Source organism: Oncorhynchus gorbuscha, linkage group LG20 (genome assembly GCF_021184085.1).
Source record: "Oncorhynchus gorbuscha isolate QuinsamMale2020 ecotype Even-year linkage group LG20, OgorEven_v1.0, whole genome shotgun sequence".
Lineage (NCBI taxonomy): Eukaryota > Metazoa > Chordata > Actinopteri > Salmoniformes > Salmonidae > Oncorhynchus > Oncorhynchus gorbuscha.
This window is the reverse complement of record NC_060192.1, coordinates 20,265,844-20,284,775: the sequence shown is the minus strand read 5'-3', so window position 1 is coordinate 20,284,775 and position 18,932 is coordinate 20,265,844. Positions and strand designations below refer to the sequence as shown.

The 18,932-nt window shown below is 41.4% G+C and overlaps 1 protein-coding gene across 1 annotated transcript; it reads right to left on the bottom strand.

Annotated features, from left to right (window-relative positions):
- Positions 1-1,557: 1,557 nt before the first annotated feature.
- On the bottom strand, positions 1,558-17,757 carry LOC124007500 (stomatin-like). The gene is made up of 7 exons (XM_046318127.1): positions 17,563-17,757; positions 8,438-8,547; positions 7,781-7,853; positions 4,110-4,192; positions 3,803-4,006; positions 2,975-3,109; positions 1,558-2,388 (listed from the first exon to the last, which is right to left on the bottom strand). The coding sequence occupies exons 1-7, from the start codon at positions 17,621-17,623 to the stop codon at positions 2,197-2,199; spliced, it is 858 nt and encodes a 285-aa protein (XP_046174083.1). The 5' UTR covers positions 17,624-17,757; the 3' UTR covers positions 1,558-2,196.
- Positions 17,758-18,932: the final 1,175 nt, after the last annotated feature.

Below are 18,932 nucleotides of genomic sequence, written 5' to 3'. Positions count from 1 at the left end.
TAGCCTACAGCTGGCCTGAACATAACTGTTTTGAATGCACTTTAATTATCCAACGTCACACGTACGGATGGCGAGGTGAAGCCTGTGCCCAAAGCACTGCAGTCCGCTCCAGTTGTTCAAGCGCAATGTTGTTGTTTTTTTGCACCTGCTGTCAGTTGTCATGTACACCTGTTAGTCTTCGCTCATCTTCCACGATGCCAGAGTCGTTGAGACCCTGTGCCATTACTTCACCCGTATGATCATCGGGGAAGTTAGACGTCTGGGAGGCAGACATTTCGCAATTTCCAGTCTTCATTGATGTAGTGGACTGTCAAACTTCGGTACGGCTCTGACGGTTCTGCTCGACCATAGATCGACTGTGGTGGAAAAATAAGAAACACTAGCCAGCTTCTCTGCGACTCTTTCGCCGGTAGCAGTGTATAATCGCGGCAGGGCTTCTTCCGTTAAATACCTACGGCTTGGCAGCTGATATTTGTGGTCAACTGTACTTATCAGCTTTTTAAAGCCTGAATTTTCTACTGTCAAGACTGAAACCACATATTTCGCCATGTAATAGGTCAATGCATCCATTCTCATTCCACCTCAAACATTTCTTGTCATAAGGGATTACGTCTGAAAAGGATGCGGCTATGGTAGCTTCTCTTTTAATTAACAGACGTTTTGGGACTCAGGCGACTGGAATCATCATTGCGTAGTCTCACGCTTTCCTCCCATTCCACCGTGTTTCAGTTGCAGGTGATGGAAGGGGTTGGTTGTGCTGCTGCCTTTCGTAGCAATTCTCTTTCGACACATTTTGCACAGGACATTCGTTTGCTTAACATCAGACCTCTTAAACCCGAAGAACCCCTTCCATATTCCAGAAAAAAATATTGCTGCCCTTTTTGGGGATGCTTTCATCCTCACGAGAGGCTGAGCTGGCTTTCCATGTTGGTGGAATCTTACCGCTAGTACACCTCTCCGGCGTGGTTACAACCAGTGAAAGGCTGTCTAGGGCTGTGATTGGTGGATAACCTCTGTGCACGTGTTGGCACGCAATTGGAACATGATTCGACATTGGGCTGACAGAAGAGACAGTGAGATGATTCGACATTGGGTTGACAGAAGAGACAGTGAGATGATTCGACATTGGGCTGACAGAAGAGACAGTGAGATGATTCAACATTGGGTTGACAGAAGAGACAGTGAGATGCTGCATTTGTAAAACGTTACGTTATAACAGAACCTCGATTATTGTGATACAGGCATTTTCCATATCATGCTAAAACACACACACTCAAATATATCGGCCAGCCCTAACTTGATAAGAAATCATTTCAATATGATGAAAATAGGCTACAACAGAGCAGTTTAGTAACATACATAGTAATGGAACAATGTCCTTTACACAAACAGCAGAGTAAACATAAAACACATACCAGGTTTTATGCAGTAAAGTAATTTATAATGTATAGGATCTGTAACAGCATCTGATCACAGTGCTTTTCTGATTCAAAGACATCTTTGATCTGGATGGAACCGATCACTAAACTCCGTGCCAATACAAACACTGATCAGGACTCTCCAAAGATGATATTTATTAAATATAGCAATACAGGAGTATGCTATCAGAAAATGCAGGACCAATTTCCAAATCCCATACAAATTACATGTAGCTTCTTTCACACTCAAGAGTGTGGTTATAAAATACTGCTATTTGAAAATATTAAAATCCATTTCCAATTTCCATCCAAATATGCATAGAAACGACATGAAATGAGTACACTGACCCCATAGCAATGACTTAAGGCTTGAGAGGTAAATAGGTTTCTTCCCATGGAGACAGACAAACAGGGTCCCTAGTACATCCTGGTCTCAGCCTCATAGCAGTGCAGGAAACACCACACCTCAGTAGAGCTGGTGACTCAGTTTCCTTTGGTTTTGTTCAAACCCTGTTTCTCTGTTCACTTCAATTGCGTTAACACACACACATAAAATGGTTACATTAAGTGATTTGACGCATAAGCTTAGGCAAGCTCTCTAACTATCCTCCTCTGCACCAGCTGGCATTGACCTAAGAACATTTGGCACAAGGGAAATGGTTCACTCAATCACAGCCACTACATTTCTACAGCAGATTCGCAAAGCATAATACTATGATATATGTGTGAACGTTTGTTTCTTGAGTGTGTGTGTGTAACAGCAATTACAAAGCACCCATCAGTCTCTCTTCATGAAGGCCTGCATCATGTCCATTGGCAGAGGGAAGATGATGGTGGAGTTCTTCTCGGCAGCAATGGTGTTGAGCGTCTGCAGGTAGCGTAGCTGTAGGCCAGACGGAGACTCAGCGATGACCAGGGAGGCCTCCTTCAGAGCCCGTGATGCATTCACCTCCCCCTCCGCTGCGATCACCTACACACAGACACAAGGGCCCAGGGGACAGCAGGAAGGGAGGAGGGGGACAGATACAGAGAGATGGGGAGAAAAGAGGGACCATTAATTAATGAAGAGAGATGATAGCGAGAGAGAGAGAGAATTCCACAGTATGCACAGAACAAGTGAATGTGAGTATATAGAGAGAAACCATAGAGTGGATGATTAAATAAATCAAATAAATCAATCCCAGAGACCTCATCTTTAACTAGCAGATTCAACATGTGAAGATGGTATCCAATCAGTGTAATGGCCGATGGGAGGAGACTCAGTTAGAGGTTCCCCAGCTTGTGGCCTGCCTCACTATCTACTCTAGCTTAATGGAAGGGTTTTTACGGCAATACCACTGGTTGCTAAGGAACAAGGCAGATGACATCTTGACTCTACACAAAAACATTTTCATCTGAAAGATATATTTTGAGAGTAAATCAAGCCAAGAAATAACAAAACTGAGAAGAGATCTGGAATTTTCACTCAGAGGAAAAGTATTAACCTGAAAAATAGACGAAATGCATGTATGTTCCAGCGTGTGTGTTACCCTGGTCTGTATGTGTCAGTGCTGTACCTTAGCCCTGGCCTCGCGGCTAGCCTCGGCCTCTGCTGCCATGGCCCTCTGGAGCTGCTGGGGCAGTTTGACGTCCTTTATCTCCACCCGCTCCACCTTGATACCCCAGTCATCTGTAGCATCATCCAGGGTGGACTGGGAACAACACAGGTGGAAAAACATTCAGCTCCACATCCAATAGGTAACCTCAGGTCATAATAGTCCCAGAACACCCCTTCCTTAGCATCTCTGTGAAGACTAGATGACATATCAATCTGACATACAGGTACCGTAGGGGTTAGAGCATTGGGTCAGTAACCGAAAGGTCGCAAGTTCGGATACCCGAGCCAACAATGTGAAAAATCTGTCGATGTGCCCTTGAGCAAGGCACTTAACCCTAATTTGAACCAGCGGCTCCGTACTTCTACGGCCGTCCCTGTAAAACAACACATTTCACTGCACCTATCCAGTATCTGTGAAAACAATAAAATCTTTATATTAAACCACTTTCCATGATAAGAGATCCAAATGTTACTGCAGCACTAAGTCTGGAGGATGAAATGTCTTGAGAGACCAGGTTAAAAACAATGAGAAAGGTCATAACCGGAAGATCAATGAATGATTTTTCTCCAATCCTAACCTTACACATTACAGTGTACATTCTAAAAACAGAGCCATTCAGTGAACTCTCGCAATATCCTCTCCTGTATTGTGGCAATTATGGCTTGCTGTTCAACACTAAATGAATAACTATAATCTACACAGTCCTCTAGTACATGCATGATGTGGAGTTGTGCATGTCAGCATATGGTCAGTACAGAGTCATTAGTGGTCGATGTGGTTCAGTACCTGCATGCTGTGGGCGATCTCATTACGGTCAGATAGGATCTCAGCCAGGTTCTTGGTTCCCAGGACGTTTCTCAGGGTGGTTTGTGCCAGGAGGCGGGTGGCAGCGTCAGCGTTGGTGATGTTGGCCACAGCCAGGGTGGCATTCTGAACACGGTAGTACACCACTCCATCGACACTGACCGTTACTGAGTCCTTAGTGAGAACCTGATGAGGGGGGGAACATTCAGTTACACTGACAACACTGTGTATTACATGGTAGGCTAATCATGGTAATACGGGGGGGGGGGGGGGGGGGGGGGGGGCTCACCTCTTGTGGGGGGATGTCGAAGGTGATGGTGCGCATGTCCACATTGATGAAGCTATCTGTGCAGGGCAGGATGAAGAACAGGCCTGTGGGGTGTGACACACGCGCACACACATAAATTTAACAGAAAAGTTTAAAGCTACTCAATATCACAAAAGCTGAGAAAATGTCTTTGTCAGTAAGGGTAGCATAAATCATTTAACATACAGTACAGTAGAATTGAGTAAATGTCTGGCATAAGACTACATTCAAGCCTGAGTTCCATTAGTCACATGAATGCTGTTGGTCATAACTCAATACATTTGCTAAATTCATGAACACCTATTTGTTTGCACACACTCAGGTTCAGCATGGTACAATATAGCACAGTACAAACACAGTGTGCTGGGCATGATGGTGTGTAAGAAAGAGTCTTAACAGAGGTATTTAAAACTTAACTTGTGTATACATTTCCTTCTTCTATATTCATTTTTCCTAGCTGGGACTTTAGCCCAGTGCCAGCTGGCCCTGGTAATACTGCAATGTAGGAGTATGCTCCAAATTTGCTATGAAAAGCATCATGGGATATGATGAAAAATTCCATGGATTCCCACCCTAAAAATGGCAACAACTTGGTTAAGGCTAATGCAGAGCAAGACCAATGCATGAAGCATCAGGGAAAGATCTGGCATAAAAAGTAATGACTGCTGATTATAGCCTATAGTCTGACCTATAACAGTTGATCCTGTTAAAAGATCTTATCCGTCAGTTGGACAAAAGCTTGCTGCAGAGGGTGAGGGAGAGAGCGTGGAGATGAGTAGAGTTTACCTTGGGGAAACCAAATACTAAAATAAACATTGGTGTTTATGCCTGGGCTCTTAGGGCAGATGAGGAACGTGAAGGTCCTTCCGTGATAGATGGAGAGGGTCTATTATTACCCCAGGCTGTCATCATGTGGCTGTTCCGGAATCCCGTGAGATCATGTTTCATCCATGGAGAGCATAACAGAAGGCTTCCCACAAACATAAAACAGACTTGAGAGTTTGAGGTCCATAGCATGGCTATGGTAGATTAGATAGACTAATGTGGCCACTTTACAGTTACATTAGTACCACCCCTGCACAAGTAATGCCATGTCACCTGAAATCACTGGAGGTTGGAGGTTTGTGTGGTAATAGCATATCTTCCACATTGTTAAAGGGATAGTGCGCGATTTTGGCAGTTAAGCCCTTTTCTACTTACCCAGTCAGTAAAAGTGAAGAATATTTGATTCATTTGGCTCTGCATACTGTTACTATTACTTTTTTGTTGTTGTTATAGACAACAATTATCTGCAAATAAGTTAAAAACATTCTCTGACTTGCCTTCGTTAAATAAAGGTAAAACAAATAAATAAATACATTTAGTGAGGAGAGAGAACCTCATTCTGGTCCCCGCAAATGTTTTCAGTGTTCAAAGTCTTTACTGAAATGTGTCGGCCCTCTAATCATTTGTTCAGGTATTAATTGAAATCCGGTCAGCATTCTTGCCGACAAACTTGACCCAGTTTTGACGGTACAACTACTTATTAGAAGTCTGATATGCCAGTTGTGTCTTTGAAAATAAATGAGGCCTGCATATTTGTAGGCATTTTCATGTATGCTTTGTCCTGGACAGAGTTGATAGAAAGTCATACAAAATTAGAAAAGGTTATATTGAAATGCCCCTTGACTCAAGTACACTAAATAGCCACAAGTATGTGGACACCCCTTCAAATGAATGGATTTGGCTATTTCAGCCACACCCGTTGCTGACAGGTGTATAAAATTGAGCACACTGCCATGTAATCTCCATAGACAAACATTGGCAGTAGCTGCCCTGGTCAACTGTACGTGCTGTTATTGCGATGTGGAAACGTCTTGGAGCAACAACGTCTCAGCCGCGAAGTGGTAGGCCACACAAGCTCACAGAACGGGACCACTGAGCGCTGAACCGCGTAAAAAGCATCTGTCCTCAGTTGCAACACTCACTACAGAGTTCCAAACTGCTTCATGAAATGGGTTTCCATGGACAAGCAGCCGTACACAAGCCTAAGAACAACATGCCAATTGTAAAGTTTGGTGGAGGAGGAATAATGTTCTGGGACTGTTTTTCATGGTTTGGGCTAGGCCCCTTAGTTCCAGTGAAGAGAAATCTTAACGCTACAGCATACAAGGACATTCTAGATGATTGTGTGCTTCCAACTCCGTGTCAACAGTTTGGGGAAGGCCCTTTCCTGTTTCAGCATGACAATGTTCCATTGAAATTTCCCTTGTGCCCCCATGCACAAAGCGAGGTCCGTACAGAAATGATTTGTCGAGATCGGTGTGGAAGAACTTGACTGGCCTGCACAGAGCCCTGACCTCAAACCCTTCGAACACCTTCGGAATTAATTGGAACGCCGACTGCAAGCCAGGCCTAATCGCCCAACATCAGTGCCCAATCTCACTAATGCTCTTGTGGCTGAATGGAAGCAAGTCCCCGCAGCAATTTTCCAACATACCCCCGGACCACCACAAAATCTCACACTAGTGTAAATACAGCTAATTAATCAGTCATCTTAAGAATGACACTATATACTGAGGGAAAACTGTCAATAAAACCCTCAGCATCACTCTTCCACTCCAACTACAAAGAGAGAGGAGAGGCATGCCCTCTGCTCAGCACATCAGTGACAGAAATTAGGAAAGAGAACCCATTGCAAATACCCATTACAACATCATGGCAACGCATGTCAAATAGGGATAGGGTTAGCATCAATCAAAGGGTAATGTCATCAAGGCGAAGGACAACACACAAACAAAAACTTCTAAAGAAAGATGAGAGAGAGCAGAGGGCTGAAGAGGGATGTGGGTGTTTATTCTTCACTACCAATCCAGCACCATGACTAGGCCCACTGCTGCTCATCAAGATGTCAATCTGTAGACAGGATAGCAGTAAAGCTCTCAGATCACTTTAATTCAGACAAGAGCTTTAGTTTAAGCCTCTTAAGAGCGTTAGTTAATTGATTGCAATTATTGCCAGATTCTGTAGTGGCCGTATTTGTTGAATAATGACCTCTTTAAAAGTTCTGCTAAAGTATTCTATGAAGATTTGCAGGGAACATATTTGCATATTCAGTTTATCATACCAGATACACCTGACATCTTTTACAGTGCAACCAAGGCAAACATCTTACCACACAAACTATGCTTAAGGAAAGAAAGTGTGCTTGCTGAAAGCATGTGTGAACCCTGGAATTATGTGTACATTCAGGAATTATGTTAACACATAAGTTACTACAGGACAGGAGAGGTTAAACTAGGACACAGGATGTGCAGAACTGACCCGTTGCAGTGCACCCCTGCACAATGGTCCAATGGAAGTAGTAGTGCAGCAGCCCACTACAATGTAAAACAAATAGGTCAAAGCAGATGTACCCCTAACCACATTCACACTGAAAAGAGGCTTGACTCTCTCCTAACATATTTTCACAGTTAAGGTGGATTTAAGACAGGCCCACATACTTTTTATTGCAATTTTCATCCATCTCATACAGTCTGTGATCATAATATGTTTAATCAAGGGTTTTGGTAAAGTAAGTATGGGACCTTGAGAGAATCATAGCAAATATGTACAGTGAAACTTTCTCCAGGGACAGTGCATGTGACGGTGGTGATGGGAAGTGTATCTATTACCTGGCCCTTTGGCTCCTCCTCGTACGATCCGCCCCAGGCGAAAGATGATGGCCCTCTCATACTCCTTCACAATCTGGGAGAGAAAGAAACAGTGGCTTAATTAGTTGTCCCCTAGCACTCGTTTGACATTTCTCACTCTACCTTCACTGATCAGTCAATATTGAAATACCACTGATTGGGTATCAACAACCCCCCCCCCCCTTTTTTAAACTTTAAAGTGAGTATATACAGTGCCTTGCGAAAGTATTCGGCCCCCTTGAACTTTGCGACCTTGCACGCCCAATTTTTCAGTTTTGGATTAGTTCAAAAAGTTAATATCCAATAAATGTCGTTCCACTTCATGATTGTGTCCCACTTGTTGTTGATTCTTCACAAAAAAATACAGTTTTATGTCTTTACGTTTGAAGCCTGAAATGTGGCAAAAGGTCGCAAAGTTCAAGGGGGCCGAATACTTTCGCAAGGCACTGTATATCTAACAATACAACTCTGGCAGCTGGTGTAGCATTAAAAGGAGAGAAAGCCAATTTCCATGGGAATAAAGGCATACTGGTAAGTGATCAATTCATAGAAGAAATAAACTCTCACAAATGACACCACTAACCAGTTCTCAGTTCACGCATCATCTATCTTGTGTGGATGTATAGGTAATAACTGTACCTTAATACACATCCATATGGAGAGAGGCAGAGTTGCAAGCATCAGAAGGATGGATAAGCCAACTATGATCCAACCACATAGGCCATTGTCAGTATCTGAGCTCTCCAAGGCTGAAAGACAATACAAAAACATACAAACAAAGTCAAATACAACCAAAGACAGAAAATAAACCTTTTCACATCCCAGCCATTAGAAGAGCAGCCCCTTCAACATCATGCATTTCTGGTAACTTCTTTACTCTTCATTTTTCATTTGGATTCTTCTGTGAATTGCCAAGTGAAAGGGAAAGGGGGAAACCTAGTCAGTTGTACAACTGAATGCCTTCAACTGAAATGTGTCTTCCACATTTTAACCCAATTTTTTGTTTTTGTGACAGGCAATTCTGATCATTTTCCCACTAATTGGTCTTTGACCAACCAGATCAGCTCTGAAAAAGATCTGATATGGTAAGACATGATGTGATTGGTCAAAAGACCAATTATGTAAAAAATATCAGAATTGGGCTGCCTGTGTAAACGAAACCTTAATAACCTAAATTGTGCATCAGATATATAGGCTACAAACAATTAGGCTGACATTTGTTTTAGAACTACCGGTAATACCCAGAAACAGTGTGCATGTGTCTCATGTCAGCAACCAGCGGAAGCATCCCATCCAGGTAACACTAACCTTTCCTTAGATTAACACCCTGAATAATTGTTTTATTAAATGTAGATTTCTTTTGTCACTGGCCTATACACAATACCCCATAATGTCAAAGTGGAAGGATGTTTTTAGAAATGTTTACTCATTCGGAATTTGCAATAATGCCTTGTTCAAAACAACTGAGAACTTGGAAAAATACGAGGTGAAATCATGACGTCAGTGATCTTCAGGTCGGAACGTCGGAGCTCTAGAAAGAGGCCCGAGTTCCCGAGTTGGAATTCCGAGTTGGATGACTGTTCAAATCGTTTTTCCCCAGTCGGAGATAGTTTTTCTCAGATTTACCAGTTGTTTTGAATGCACTGAAGTCGGAGAGTGACGAGTTCAGTTGTTTAACGTGGCACTAGATAGAGCCCGTTAAGATCCTAATTGGTCTGAAGCTGGCAGTGGCGTGTATTCATTGATGCCAGGCTTCCCCCCCAAAAAAACGACCAAGAAAAAAAGAATACAGAAAATAATGTACATCTTTCGAATCTCTGTGTTTCATATTTTTTCTTCAATTTGCACGAGGCTGAATGTACAGTATTATCACTGGAGAAAGCTTCCAAGTGAGTGAAACAGAGCCCCTCTGTCTCTGTCTGATAATGTCTAGTCATAAAGAGTATGTCATCTTTGCCGCCCGTAACATTGAATGCAAGGAAAGCCAGCGAGCATTTGGCCTTCCTTGATTAAATATATAATATGGCTTTCGAGCTAAAATGAGTGAGCTCAACTGTGATTGGTCCTGGCACACTAAAAAAAAGGGTCAAGGGAAGCCAGTTTGAATTTGGCGTCACTCCTATCAAATCGCATTGAGAGCATACGTAAATGACAGAAACAACTTGAATTGTTACATCTCGCTGTGTTGTTGTCCTCCTGGAGGCTAGCTAGCTAAAATTGCCCTTTCATAAACTAGCCATGGATGGAGATAGGGATTTGTACTTCTGGTTTTAACTAGTTCTCCATACTGGTCAATGATTATAATGGCAACTCTGATCCAACCATTAGTTCATACACTGTTCCCCTGGCCTGAGGGGATGGAAGTTCAATATGTAGCTAGATGTAGAAGGCTAATGTTAACTAGCTAACGTTGCCCATGCAAGGAAGTTAGGCTAGTTAGCAAGAATTTTCACCAGGTAGCGTAGGACAACAACAAATAAAAGTGTGTACTTTATGACAGAGTGACAGACCATTTTGTCAACAACATTGGCATTTCTCTATAAGTAGGGTGAGTCAACATGTTTTTCTACTTCCAGAAACACACACATATATCAGAACCATGGACAGCCACATCATATTTAACCAGTGGCGACCCGTCATTCACGGCAGGTGGGGCTGAGCAAAAAATAAATAAGTAAACTACATTTGCCAAAATACCAAGTATACAAACAGCGGACACCTTCAGTGCTTTTAGGGCCCATAATGCAATTCTTTGGAAAATGGGGGTGGATTCACATCCTTTTCGGGTTTGAAGAAAATGGCAGAAAATATGCAGCCGAAGTCCAATGAGAGCAGATTGAAATTCTTTGCTTTAACTAATTATGACAAATGTTAAAATGTTGAGCAATATAATAAAGTAATGACTTTTCAAATAAGTTACCTTTTTGTTAGAATTTGTTAGCTACATTTCAATTTGTTAGCTACGCTATCCTTATGAACCACATAGCATGTTAGCTAGTTACCTAACGTTAATTGGCTACTAATACATCAAATTTGCCAGGATATTAACTATATCCTAACTACCCAATGTTTATTGACCTGATTATTCCTGTCATTCTTAACTAAGTGGTATAGTTCTTGTCCGTTCTCAATGGACATTCGGGTGCCTTCGTAAAAATTTGCTCAGGCTATCTACTCTGATTTCAGAGCACTCTACCAGAGCGCAGAATAACTTATACATTTACGAACGCTCAACACCCGTTGAATATGGCCGGCTTCAGTAAACGTCGGCTAAAAAACGTAATTAAATTGTTGCCAGCAGCAACGCGCTGGATAACATGAAAACTGCCTAACCAGCTCTGCTAGAGCAAGTAAAATGGTCAGAGTGAGGTGTCTCTCATTTGTGTCTGTAAGTAGCTAGCAAGTTGGACAGTTGGATTGAGTGCTTGACTGCCGTTGTAAGTTTACATTGCTCGAATCAACCCTACTCCTGGGGCCAGAGCGTCAAGTGTGCGCTCTGAACGCTCCCAGAGCGAAATGCTTTGAATTTACAAACGGACAGTGCTCTCAATTTACAAATGCTCAGAGTGCAATCTGGCACTCTAGACTGAATTTAAGAACACATAAAATGTCTAGCTAGTAATTTGTTATGCTAACAATCTAGCAAAGGGTTGAATAGCAACAGCATCAACTTCCAGTAGACAGGCGAAGAGCTAGTACACTGAACTGCAAGGATACTGGTCGTTTACAGTATACTAAAATGAACTACTAGTATATACTCATTAAGTATGTAGTATACAGCATGTTAGTATGGGTACTCAAACAGAGCTATGGTCTTTTTATTGCTTTCCTGAGTAAGGCAGCTCCAGAATACAGGTGTTTCAGCCTAGCTCAGTGCTTTCTGTGATGGTGGGGCAGCCAGTGGAAAATATGGCGCGCAGGGGTTGGTAATAGAGGTCGACCGATTATGATTTTTCAACGTCGATACCGATACCAATTATTGGAGGACAAAAAAAGCTGATACCGATTAATCGGCCAATTTTTAAAATGTATTTGTAATAATGTCAATTACAACAATACTGAATGAACACATATTTTAACTTAAAATAATACATAAATAAAATCAATTTAGCCTCAAATAAATAATGAAACATGTTCAATTTGGTTTAAATAATGAAAAAACAAAGTGTTGGAGAAGAAAGTAAGAGTGCAATATGTGCCCATGTAAGAAAGCTAATGTTTCAGTTCCTTGCTCAGAACATGAGAATACTGTATATGAAATCTGGTGGTTCCTTTAAACATGAGTCTTCAATATTCCCAGGTAAGAAGTTTTAGGTTGTAGTTATTATTGGAATTAAATGACTATTTCTCTCTATACCATTTGTATTTCATATATCTTTGAATATTGGATGTTCTTATAGGCACTTTAGTATTGCCAGTGTAACAGTATAGCTTCCTTACCTCTCCTCGCTCCTACCTGGGCTCGAACCAGGAACACAACGACAACAGCCACCCTCGAAGCAGCATTGCCCATGCAGAGCAAGGGGAACAACTACTCCAAGTCTCAAAGCGAGTGACGTTTAAAACGCTATTAACGCGCACCCTGCTAACTAGCTAGCCATTTCACATCACATTGTTACACCAGCCTAATCTCGGGAGTTGATAGGCTTGAAGTCATAAACAGCAGAGCTGCTGGCAAAATGCAAGAAAGTGCTGTTTGAATGAATGCTTATGAGCCTACTGGTGCCTACCATTGCTCAGTCAGACTGCTCTATCAAATCGTAGACTTAATTATAACATAATAACACACAGAAATGCGAGCCCTAGGTCATTAATATGGTTGAATCCGGAAACTATCATCTCGAAAACAAGACGTTTATTCTTTCAGTGAAATACGGAATCGTCCCGTATTTTATCTAATGGGTGGCATCCATCAGTCTAAATATTCCTGTTACATTGCACAACCTTCAATGTTATGCCATAATTATGTAAAATTATGGCAAATTAGTTCTCAATGAGCCAGGCGGCGTAAACTGTTGCATATACCCTGACTCTGCGTGCAATGAACGCAAGAGAGGTGACACAATTTCACCTGGTTAATATTGCCTGCTAACCTGGATTTCTTTTAGCTAAATATACAGGTTTAAAAATATAAACTTCTGTGTATTGATTTTAAGAAAGGCATTGGTGTTTATGGTTAGGTACACGTTCGAGCAACGACAGTCCTTTTTCATGAATGCGCACTGCATCGATTATATGCAACGCAGGACACGCTAGATAAACTAGTAATATCATCAACCATGTGTAGTTATAACTAGTGATTATGATTGATTAAGTTTAATGCCAGCTAGCAACTTACCTTGGCTTCTTACTGCCTTCGCGTAACAGGCGGGATCCTCGTGAGGCAGGTGGTTAGAGCGTTGGACCAAAAATTCAAACCCCTTGGGTGCTGCCATAGGCTGCAGTCCAAACATGTTATTTTTACCCCCTCCGCCCTTGCACTAGCCACTTTCCTTCTGGGTAATCCCAGTAAAACTGGATGCAGTTTGATTGCCATCTTAAGTGGAGGTCCAATTCACTGTAGCCCCCTCTGCCCTCGATTTAGCTCGAAGGAGAGAGTGAATAACTTTGGTCACTTGCAGGGTTGATATGACCCACAATTCAATGCAAACTGTAGTCACGTCAAATTCTGGTGGCCGCGAAGTGACAAATTTAATCAACAAGGCTGCATTTTTGACATGTCAGGAAAAAGTATGAAGCTAGCTTGCTAAAAAAATATATAGACATTGATTTTAGTGTTTGCAAATTGGCTTAGTCTCGTAGTAAGAAGACTATAAAATGTAGCTAGATTAATTTAGGGTATACTTGGATGTGACAAGGTAAAATGTAATTCAAGGGCTGAGGGTTTAGGGCTGAGGGCTGTCTACTTTGAGTATGAAATGCAGCCATAGAGCTACATTAGAAGTGCCCATCTAAGAAGGCTCAAGGTCATTGATCACCGATAAAATGACCTCAAATCATGAAGTCGAAGTTTACATACACCTTAGCCAAATATATTGTGAAAAACTGAGTTTGAATGTCTGACATTTAATCCTAGTAAAAAATCCCTGTCTTAAGTCAGTTAGGATCACCACTTTATTTTAAGAATGTAAAATGTCAGAATAATAGTAGAGAGAATGATTTATTTCAGCTTGTATTTCTTTCATCACATTCCCAGTGGGTAAGAAGTGCACATACACTCAATTAGTATTTGGTAGCATTGCCATTAAATTGTTTAACTTTGGTCAAATGTTTTGGGTAGCCTTCCACAACCTCCATACAGAGCTGGTGTAAATTATTCAGGTTTGTAGGCCTCCTTGCTCGCACACGCTTTTTCAGTTCTACCCACAAATTATCCATGGGATTGAAGTCAGGGCTTTGTGATGGCCACTCCAATACCTTGACTTTATTGTCCTTAAGCCATTTTGCCACAACTTTGTAAGTATGCTTGGGGCCATTGTCCATTTGAAAGACCCATTTGCGACCAAGCTTAAACTTCCTGACTGATGTCTTGAGATGTTGCTTCAATATATCCACATAATTTTCCATTCTCTTGATGCCATCTATTTTGTGAAGTGCACCAGACCCTCCTGCAACAAAGCACCCCCACAACATGATGCTGCCACCCCTGTGATTCACGGTTGGGATGGTGTTCTTCGGCTTGCAAGCACCCCCCTTTTTCCTCCAAACAGAACGATGGTCATTATGGCCAAACAGTTCTATATTTGTTTTATCCGACCAGAGTACATTTCTCCAAAAAGTACAATCTTTGTGCAGTTCCAAACTGTAGTCTGGCTTTTTTTATGCCGGTTTTGGAGCAGTGGCTTCTTCCTTGCTGAGCGGTCTTTCAGGTTATAGCGATATAGGACTTGTTTTACTGTGGATATAGATACTCCTGTACCTAGATACTCCTGTACCTGTTTCCTCCAGCATCTTCACAAGGTCCTTTGCTGTTGTTCTGGGATTGATTTGCAATTTTAGCACCAAAGTACGTTCATCTCTAGGAGACAGAACGCTTCTCCTTCCTGAGTGGTATGATAGCCATGGTGTTTATACTTGCGTACTATTGTTTGTACAGTTGAATGTGGTACCTTCAGGCGATTGGAAATTGCTCCCAAGGATGAACCAGACTAGTGGAGGTCCATCATTCTTTTCTGAGGTCTTGGCTGATTTCTTTTGATTTTCCCATGATGTCAAGCAAAGAGGCACTGCGTTTGAAGGTCGGCCTTGAAATGCATCCACAGGTAAACCTCCAATTGTCTCAAATGATGTCAATTAGCCTATCAGAAGCTTCTAAAGCCATGACATCCTTTTTTGGAATTTCCCATGCTGTTAAAAGGCACAGTCAACTTAGTGTATGTAAACTTCTGACCCACTGGAATTGTGATACAGTGAATTATAAGTGAAATAATCTGCCTGTAAACAATTGTTGGAAAAATGACTTGTGTCATGCACAAAGTAGATGTCCTAACCGATTTGTCAAAACTATAGTTTGTTATCAAAAAAATTGTGGAGTGGTTCAAAAACTTGTTTTAATGACTCCAACCTAAGTGTATGTAAACTTCCAACTTCAACTGTATCTACAGCAGCTTTGATTAAACTGATCATGTCAACATACTTTCAAAGTCTTAGCTAGCAGTCATCATCCATTCATGAATCAAGTCGACAATCTACTGGCACATCATTTTTAATCCATGTTATATGAAGAGAAATGAAGATAAATTATAGATAAAACATCGGTACTCATTAGCCATTGGACATATAACTACACAACAAGTTGGAAATTGCAAATTCAACAATGAGTGGTTTGGAAAGAATCCGTGGCTAACTGCAAGGATTGCGAAGCAATCACTAGCCTGTTATTCAGTGGAGTGAGAATGTGGTCCCAATTCTCGGTTTAAGGTTCTCTTTTCCGAGCTTAAAATGGTAAGCATTCAACATCGGCCATGCTGTCAATCCAGCATGATTTCTGCCGCGCTCAAAACAACTTAACTCAAAACTGGGAAATCTAACTTCAGTGAGTTCAAGACAACTGGGAACTCAGGAAAAAATTATCTTTGACTGAGAAAATATGTTTTGAACAGTCATCCAACTCCAATTGTAATTCGTGAACTCGGGCCTCTTTCTAGAGCTACGACATGAAGATCACTTATGTCATCATTTTTCAACTGTATTTTTTTCAGAGTTCCCTTGAAAGCACCATAAATCCAGAGAATGCCAGAATTTGATGACAAAGTTTTATGATAAAATTTGCCCATGAAGGACTGCCGTGCCACCTTCCTGTTCAAGTGAGCACAGCACAACAAGGTGAGTCCAAAAATGTAATATCCCTGGGAGATATGTATACTGTAGCTAAGAAAGTAATACTAAGTATGTTGTGTAGTAAGCTGTTAGTAGCCCATGTGCCTCACCCTAATAATTTGGTATATTTTCCCCTCATAATTTCACCTACTGCTCTGACATGGTGGTGCACAGGCCTATAACCAGTTTTAGAGAAATGTAATCATTAAATATTGTAAGAGCTTTCATTGTCTGCTTATATGCCCCATTTATTTATCCTACAGTTCTGACTTGTTGTACAGGGAGAACACTAAGAACGGCCCAAATTCTCAATTCTGTCGCTATACATTTCAAAAGTGCTGAACAAATAGTTAATGATTACAACCGTCCTAGCACGCTCATTAATGTCTTGATTAGTTTTACGTATTGCCTCTTATGTATTGTCTTCCCCCTTATGCTGCTTATTGTCAGTAGAAAGCGCATTTGTTTAAGCAGGTCAGCTATGTTTTTTTTAAAGGCAGTAATTGAGGCTGAATGAACTGTATCGCTGCCAGACAAGGCTCTGCTGTTAGCCAGGTGAGGCAGTGGTAAGGTGTTGGGACAACTTTATGTAGGCCCTAACAGTTTGTGTTCACCGTTTATCACCATTTATAGTGCAAGTAAATAATTTGCCCTACCAAGATTTACATGCTAAAATCGCCACTGTATGTAGCTTACGTTGATTGGACTAAGTTGTTTTTGGTATCTTTTAGTTGTCATGGTATTAGACTATGCACATGTGATATGATGGTGCGGGAATAGTGGAGGCAGCTCCTGTTTTCTTTGTGACTTGCATAACTCTCGTGATTCTAAATCAATTGGCTAGTTGTTTAGTGGTCCGAAAATGTCGGGAAACATTAACTTGCTTGGTCGTGCTGTAGGTCAATTAACTGTTTGTTTACATGCAATATGCTTTGTGGACTTCACCGGATAGAGGTTGCTCTCCGGTTTTGTGATACAACAAAGGGGTGGTTGAATTTATTCTGCTACTGTGTTTTCTTATTGTCTCGGCCTTTAGGCCTATATAATCACGGTCGCAATGCATATGAAATAACAGGTTCTAGAGCAAACAACTAAATTATCACAACACAGGTTGTAATATGGCTATTTTTCTGACTTTTCCCTGGTGATTTTATCCAGGCACAGCTACTGGAAGTTCGTAGCTTCTGCACAACACTGTAGGCGAAATGTGTTCAATGCAACAATGTAATTGTAATCTCAAACTGTAACTGTTATATCAGCAAGTCTGCTACATTGTGGCAAAAATGCGTGGGTTGCTGGACTTGCATGACACAGCCGTGTTTTGTAGGGCGTGTCCCTGTCCCACTACTTTCTTTGGTAATGTGTTGTCTGAAGAGACGCAAATGTGGCCATTTTGTCTATAAATATAAACATATCCGCCGGATTTAGTAAATAAAACGGATTACCTGCTTGACGTTCCCGTCTTTTACTCTCTCTCGACTGGGTTGCTTTGCCGTATTCTTCCATTGTAAAATACAGTTCAGTCACTGATCTCAGAGCTGTGGCTTCAGGTTAGTATGCTTGTTGCTGAAAACCAGCTTGTGTTTGAGTCACAATTATAGTAGGCTACATTTCCCGATGACGCTTAAATATATATTTTCTTAATTTTCATGCACTTTGTCACCCCCTACTGGGTATAATAGGTCAACCACTACAATGAAATAGAGATATATGGAGGACTCCAGTGCCAGAAAGCTCGTTTTACGTTCTAGCACCATTGAGGACTTTCACCATTTTGTAGTAGTCAACTGGGTGGACTTCCTATAGGTTAAGGAAGTATCACATAATTCCACCCAGATCATAAGGATGGATCAGACAATTAATTATACTTGTAAGCAAACATTCCATAATTACAGGTGGCATAAATCGCCAACTTTGGCTTTCTACCTGTTCAAAAAACACAGTCCAGGTGGCAGTACGCACCTTTTCAGTTTGCTTGCCAACTCAGAAGTAGTAAAAGAAGAAAATTGACCACTTCAAAATGGAGATGGCCTCAATTACACTAACCATGCTCTCATAGATGCCATGGTGGGACAGATAAGATGTTGCATCCTCTAACTATCTCTATGGATGTGCCTTTATCCCAATAGTGGGGTGGTGTATCTGATAAATTAACGTTTTGATAAAAGCACCACATTTGGCAATGATGTAGATGTATGTGCCCTGAAAATATTTAGATATGGAGCCACCCCAGATTTGGTCTATGGGGGGTGTGGCAGCCATTTTGGGGAAAAATGGCCCCTGACTGTAATTCTATTTTACAAATCAGAAGGACTGCTTTGAGGTCAAGGGACCAAATTTGTCATAGAGCTTGATTTATGGAACCTGAAAATAAATTTAAATATGGAGCCACCACAGATTTGGCCCCTGGGGGCCGTAGCGACTATCATTTGAAATGGCTGCTATAACGGTAGCACTATTTAACAGTTCACATGATTTTTTTTTTGTTGTTGAGACAAACACACCAAATTTGTCACAAAGCTAGATTTATGTAGCAAGAAAAATGTGATATGGAGCCCCCACAGATTTGGCCCCATGGGGCCATAGCAGCCATCATTTGAAATTGCTGCTAACGGTAGCCCTAATTAACAGTTCAGATTTTTTTTGTTTGTTGTTGAGACAAACACACCAAATTTGTCACAAAGCTAGATTTATGTAGCAAGAAAACAATTTGATATGGAGCCACCACAGATTTGCCCCCCTGGGAGTCGTGGGGCAGTCATTTTACTAAATGACCGCAGACTATACCACTATTTTACAAACCTTTAATCTACAA

Coding starts and splice junctions, on each gene's coding strand:
- LOC124007500 (XM_046318127.1), bottom strand. CDS start 17,623: ATGGAAGAATACGGCAAAGCAACCCAGTCGAGAGAGAGTAAAAGACGG. Junction 8,548..17,562: donor AAGACGGGAACGTCAAGCAG/GTAATCCGTTTT, acceptor ATTGTCTTTCAG/CCTTGGAGAGCTCAGATACT. Junction 2,389..2,974: donor GCCGCGAGGCCAGGGCTAAG/GTACAGCACTGA, acceptor GTCTGTGTGTAG/GTGATCGCAGCGGAGGGGGA.